The following is a 6,993-nucleotide window of genomic DNA, read 5'->3' on the forward strand; positions in this document are numbered from 1 at the left end:
CACTGGAGAGAGGGCTATGGGGGCATAGTGTACAATCACAGTTGATGTGTATTATTGGGCACAAATTCAACGCGTGAAACAAAAAGGAAAAGAAAAAAGTGTTCAGGTGATATCCCCCTTTCAAGCCGTGTCAGAGGAAGAGTCATAGGATGCTGACACTATGAAGTTGCCAGTATTGGAATGGCTCGCCATGGACTGGGCAGCCTGCTGGCTCAAGTTATTGCAGATCAGCACCAGCTGGTTGCTCTGCGCTTCTGAGAGGGTGCTACAGCTCTGGTAGACGCTGAAGTTGGTTTTCCTGCCCGGGATGTTGCCTTTCTCGCACATCGTCTTTACCATCTTGGCAAGCTTGTTTTTCCCCAGGGCTTGGCAATTGTACCAGTGAAGCGCGGCCAAGTTGACGACGGGTTTGATGGACAGGTAAAAAGGCGCGTCCTCGTAGCGCATGGCTGGAGGCCGCCTCTGGGCATACTCCTTGTAGTCTTGCACAGGGCAGGTCTGTGGGGAGTGCTGGGTGGCGTACACCCGGGAGTCCGTCCCGCCTCTCTTGCTCTTGGCGCTGACATCTCCGTTGTCGGGCCCCATCCACTCCAGGTACTCCAACCCTGTCTCTGTCACCCGCAGCCGGATGTCTCCCCACTTGAGGGTGGACCCATGGAAACCCGTGCAGTGTCCAAACGCCTTGGTGTTGTTTAGCCAGACAAGGTTCAAAAAACGCCGCAACAAGCCCCTTTTGCGCAGGATAAGCTCATCAGCAAAGGTGAGCTTCATGGATTTGTGTGGCTTGTTTCCTTTTCCTTTACACCTCAGCTCTATCTGCTTTTGCTTTAGAGCTTCCTGGGACCTCTTGAACTCCTTATCCCTTGTAATACTGTATCCATACCTGTGCTCTTTGAGATACCGCTCCAACCCACACTGATAGTTGGCCAGACTATTTGGCTCGTATTCAGACCCATCCTTTTGTCTGGCATCCACAAAGAAGGAAGCAAGGTAGGCATCAAGCTCTTTGCAGGGGATGACGTAGATCTCCCGGGTCTCAGAGGGGTACTTGGAGATGAGGAACTCTCGGAAATTGCGGAGAGCTGTCTGCGTGCTGCGAATGGTCTTCTCGTTCTGCTCCCTGCTGAGCTCCGCTGCTCTCTCATCCTGGTCTGGAAGAGGGAAAAGGGAAAAGACAAGAGAAAGCAGAAGCAGTGAGTTTGTGCAACATGCGTTTCCCCAAAACAAATTTCCTTAAAAAGGAAAAAAAAGGAAAAAAAATTAAAATCAACTTCACAAAGAGCACTGGAAAACATCATTACATACCTGTCACATGACTGAAAAGCCAACTTCAGTTTCACAAATGATGTACTAGAGTATGGCACAAAACCAAAGTGAGCTCCTCATGACACTGGGGCACAGTTTTGTGCATGGAGATTTGTGGAAAACAGTGGGATTAGAGACAATCTGCTTTTTAGAACAAATGCAAGGTAGAAGGTTTTTCTGTGGATCCCAATGCTGTGTGCAGGGCCCAATCCGAGTAATAAGCCCATTCTGAATTGCTTCATTTGTGAAACCAGAGGTTGTACTGGTTTCAATTTTTTTCTATAAAAAATAACTAAAGCATCATATTTATCACAGTAAAAATTATGTTTAATCAGACACATTTTTAAAGAGCTAAATAAATATAGACAGAAATGTACAGTACAAAATAATGCAGCACATCCTAACAACGGAGTTGGCAGGTAAAAGTACTACACAGCAACGTGTAATTTACAAGTGTACAAGAATAAAAAAGATAGTTAATATGTTCACATCAGAAGTTATGGAAGAAAACATGATTATACAGTCTCTCTACATAATCAAGCTGTACCTTGGCAGTGGAAGTACAATTGTGATAATTTCTTTTCATTTTGCAGAAGAATCAAATTCTGGAAACAACTTCATATTGCTCTATAAGGCTATACTCAAAGGTCCTTACAATCAGTGACATATCAAACCACAATATTCAGATGCTACTGCTACGATGGTTGGTACTGACAACTGATTTTTGGGCTGATCATAAGATAAGCATAAAAAGGACAGTTTTTTATATGTAAGTGATGTGTGTACTTCAGGACTGTTTTCTTGGCATACGCAAACTATCCGTCTGCACAAGGATACAGCTTACAAGCACATAGGTGGAACTGTCATTATGAATGTGACAAACCTTAATGGTTTTAGAAAATGAACAGCAAATGCAAAGAAGGAAAAATTCAACAATTTGACTGTTCTCTGTAATTGTGAATGGAACATTCTTTTTTCTCTCTTCCATTTAATAAGCAGAAGAGGGAAAAAAAGCAAGTTCTTTTTTGTTCTATCTCATTGCAAAACCCATACATTTTGGTGTCCTTTCAGCAGTGCCACAGCAACACTCGCCAGGTGTTTCCCACCAACATACACACCACAAAGTGGTATGAGACCAGGTGAAGTTCCCAGTGCTTCTCTGTCATTCACGCTCAGCCCACGTCAGGCCATGCTGCACACCCATGCTTTGCAGCAGTACGCTTGCTCTTCGTGCCCACTCTGCCCTGCAAGCCTGTTAACAGGAGAGGCAGCAGGGAAAGGAAGGTGGCCCTATCTCCTTCCCTAGCCCACCTCCAATGTTTCATGCGGTGCAGAAATGTCGGTGCACAGCTGGGCAGCTTCCCCTTCCACCCATCTACAGAGTGACTCTGAAGAGAGTTCATCCCATCACCTCCACGCCACAGCTGCAGAGAGAGGCACTGGGAGTGACTCACCCCAGGACTTGCCAGCAGGCCAGAAACAAGGCTGAGTTTATATCCCACGGGACCAGGTTCTGTGTCTTCACTGCGAGGCATCTGCATCCATAGCACTCAGTGAAACCTATTGAGAAGGGTCCTCAAACGCTCTGCAAAGCACAGAGAAGCAGGGGTCTGCAACTGAAACCTTTGGAGGCTTCTGCAACCATGAAAAATACTGCCACAGAACACTGAGGTTTGCTCTAACTGTGCTCAAGGGGAAAAAGAAAAGGTCACCAGCCTGTTTCAGAAACTGGTTTTAATATTGATGTCAGTATCAAAGAGCTCCCAGCAGCCTACAGTGAAGTCTCATGCTTTAGGCAATGTATAGGATAGATCCTTTCATTATGGCTAGATGCACGCTGGAAATAAAGAGACAACGCTGTTTGAAGCGCCGAAACAAACATTTACTCTAGTACCTCGTTCACTGTACCCACCACCACTTATTATAGCACTGTGTAAGTAATCAGTGCTTTGACTGACAGCCCACATTTTAAGTACTGTTTCAATATAAACAGTACATATAATGGCTCAGTTTTATACATGTCATCAATCACTACTTCTTAGAGGATAGCCTGTCACAACACAGCAGTGACACCCAGTCAGTCATTTATGTTATGGCATCTTTCCGTAATCTGCAAAAGAAATTGCCGTATCTGCAGCTAACAGTTATAAAACCCATGCTGAATTAAAGATCCCCTGATGTTGCATGAGTGAAACAGTACCCCAGAAACACTGCATACATGTCATCAATCACTACTTCTTAGAGGATAGCCTGTCACAACACAGCAGTGACACCCAGTCAGTCATTTATGTTATGGCATCTTTCCGTAATCTGCAAAAGAAATTGCCGTATCTGCAGCTAACAGTTATAAAACCCATGCTGAATTAAAGATCCCCTGATGTTGCATGAGTGAAACAGTACCCCAGAAACACTGCATTACAAGGCAAGTGGGAAATGTTAAAGATAATGGGTCAGCTTCTTATCCAGCCACATTAGGAGAGCTATGTCAGTTTGACTGTAAATCCAGCCTGCAGTGGTAGCTGATTATTCTCTTCCTATGAGACCGCTCCAATATCAGGGATATCTCATAGCATGGGATGAATGCAGGGAGGCAGTGAGACCCAATGGACAGAGTCTGAGACAGCCAAAATCATCAGATGTCAGCTGAGCCACTGTCGTCATCTGCATACTCTCTTCATCCACAGCAAAAGCAGACGATGCAGCTGAGCCTAACTTAACTAAGACAGCTCTTTATAGCCTAGGATAGCTGAGGAAGGAGACATAATTCTTCATGTCATTAAAGTCTTACTTCTTCATTTAACCAAGAAGATTTCATAGTGCTGAAAGAAACCATATAATCCATCTCCAACTATCATGGAGACATAAACTGTATCCAGGCATGCTTTTAATATCGCCAAACTTTGTGTTTTCTGCTAATTTCATAATCTTTTTTTCTATTATTGTGGTGGTTGACCCTGGTCAGCACCTAAGCACCTCAGAGCCACTTGCTCACTCCCCACCACAGAGGGACAGGGAAGAGAATAGGAAAAGCAAAAGCGAGAAAACCTGTGAGTCAAGACAAAGACAGTTCAATAACTGAAATAAAGAGGAAAAAGAAACCCAACCGACAAGTAATGCAAAGGCAATCACTCACCACCTCCCACAAGTAGACCAATGCCCAGACACTCTCTGAGCAATGCCCACCTCCCCCAAAAAAAACCCTCCCTTCAGTTTTTATTGCTGAGCCTGATGTCGTAGGGCAGGGAATATCCCCTTGCTTAGTCTGGGTCAGCTGTCCCTGTTGTGTCCCCTCCGAACCTCTTGCCCACCCTAGGCCTAGCTGCTGGGGGGACAGAGTGGGGAAAAGAGAAAGCCTTGACACTGTGCAAGTCTGGCTCATCAACAGCCACAACACTGGTATGTCAGTAACACTGTTTTAGCCACAAATCCAAAACACAGAAGGGTATGGGTGGCTACAAAGAAAGTTAACTCCATCCCAGACAGACCCAGTACAATTATACCAATTATACCACTAATGAAACAGTGCCCAAGGCCAGGCACATCTTGCATCCTTTCCGTACAACCTTTGACAGGAGAAGACGACCACAAAAATTATTCTCTGGGTGCAGTCTGCAAATGGCCCTTGTAAAAATACTTACAACAAACCCATCTACTCTACACATTTCTACTTCGGCTACAAGAAATAAGTAGAAACGGAATCAAAAACCTTACCATAGTCTGGATATTTGGCACTGATTGCTTCTGCTCTAGACACATGGCCTTGCGACCTTGTCAGAGAAGATTAGACTGGTGTAATGTCATTTTATTCCTTACAGATCCACCCAGACTAACAGATAAAGAAAGGCTATATAAAAGTAATTCAATCATTAAGAACTCAAGACTGAAAGACATCTCAACTGCCATCATAGTGAATTTTTGAAAATGTGTATGTTATGGTAAGGATCTGACAAGCTGGGAGAACTGTTGAGGTACAAGACTCCATCTCTGGGTCTGGGTATTGAAAGCGAATGTTCTTGTCCTGACTCAGGCATGTTTCCACTGTAACAGTTCCCAGATGTTTCCTTGATCTCACTTTGCCCTATCTTGCTGAGCAGAGACAAAAGCTCTTTTGGCCAGGGCTTATGTTTTAATTTTCTCTGGTCCTGCTGGAAACTACTGAAAAGGCAGGTGGGGATCTACATTAGTTCCTTGACCACTGCAAGCATAAACCTGTTTGCTCTTGGGCCTCCACTGCTCACGGTCTCATCAACTCTTCAGTGTGCACAGGTTCCAAAAAAGCATTGAAAAATGTGAAATAAAAAAAGCATTGAAAAGTAAAAGCACTGAAAAAAAATCACAAAGAGCTCCTCAATACAAGAGAACACCTCTGTATCAGGAAGGCCCTGAGCTGCAAATTGCTGGAGGATAGGAGAGTGGGGAGGTGTCATATATGCTTGCGCCTTTCTTGTAGTCTTCTGTAGGTGTCTGTTGTTAGGCTCTAGGAAGACAGATACTCTCATGTTATGGTCTAATTTGTCTCGGCTAGTAAAACAGTCTGTTACAACCAACGAAAAATTATTGTCATCATTGATCTACCAAGCCAAGCTATCCTTAATACCTTTTCCTTGTCATAATGCAACCTTTGGAGTTGGTAGTGCTGTTACCCTGTGTTACAGACTAGGAGCAGAAACATAAAAACCAAATTGACTTGGAGATGCATCTCCTGAGGTCCTGCCCCCCCAGCTGCATCACTGCACAAAGGACCTGGTTGGAACTCTTGTGTTTCCTATCTGATCCCACATCGGAGTTTCATTTGCAAGAAAACCAGAACGTGGCAGAAAAAGACAGTAAAATCCACTCTACGGTGGGATCCAGGGTAAACTCCCAAGTAAGAGTTTGAAACAGTGCCGAGTAGTTTAGATGTCCCAGTTTAAATGCAGCCAAAGAGATAAAATGACCTGGCAGAGATTAAACAGACAACCTAGTGGGAGCCGAGTGTCCCAGGCTATCCCGCAACCATGAGATGATCCCTCCCACAGAGCAACAGCTGTCTTCTGATCTTTTCATAATCTGATCTTAACGCAGCCAAGACTTAACATTATCAGCGGAGTTATCAAACTCAGAGTTGTTTTTATTTCAGCTTGCACACATACATACACTCAGACTCCCTGAAAAGGACATAACCTCTGTAATTATGTATGGTGGGGGGAAAAGCACTTGCTTTCACAACAGGCATATGCAGATTGTTAACGTTCAGAAAGGGTTTGTAACATTAATGGGAGTCAACAGTCTTAAACTCTGCTTAAGGTAGGCAGTGAAATCTCAGAAGAAATTAAAAGTAAGGGGGGTTTTTTGGTGGTAATCACACCGCCAGCCAAAGTCTTCTCTGCCCAGTTTGTGTTCTGACTAGGAAAATGCTTTTGCAGCAGACCTGCTTCCACCAAAATGCTTTCATTCACGTGAAAAACCCTAGTTAACCGCACACAAGGCACCACGTATCTCCACTCTAAGTACTCTCTCTCCACGCCCCAGCACTTTGCAGGTTGGCTCTTGTCCCTGCTCTGCAATTATTGAAAAGCAGTGATGGGCCATGGCCATACATAGCCCATTAAAACAGCCTGCTCCTACCTTTCTTTTCTCACGTCCCCTCCTGTTTCAAGAAGGTATCCGCAGGCAAACGACATTCTCAAGTCAACAGCTGCAGTGGGC

The 6,993-nt window shown here is 44.5% G+C and overlaps 1 protein-coding gene across 1 annotated transcript; it reads right to left on the minus strand.

Moving 5' to 3' along the window:
• Window positions 1-120: 120 nt before the first annotated feature.
• Window positions 121-1,232, minus strand: LOC104070485 (the record flags this gene model as incomplete). The annotated part of the gene is made up of 1 exon (XM_009584566.1): window positions 121-1,232. A coding segment is annotated over one exon (1,112 nt), but the record flags the coding sequence as incomplete, so codon positions are not given.
• Window positions 1,233-6,993: the final 5,761 nt, after the last annotated feature.

Source organism: Fulmarus glacialis, unplaced genomic scaffold, assembly GCF_000690835.1.
Source record: "Fulmarus glacialis isolate BGI_N327 unplaced genomic scaffold, ASM69083v1 scaffold11539, whole genome shotgun sequence".
NCBI lineage: Eukaryota > Metazoa > Chordata > Aves > Procellariiformes > Procellariidae > Fulmarus > Fulmarus glacialis.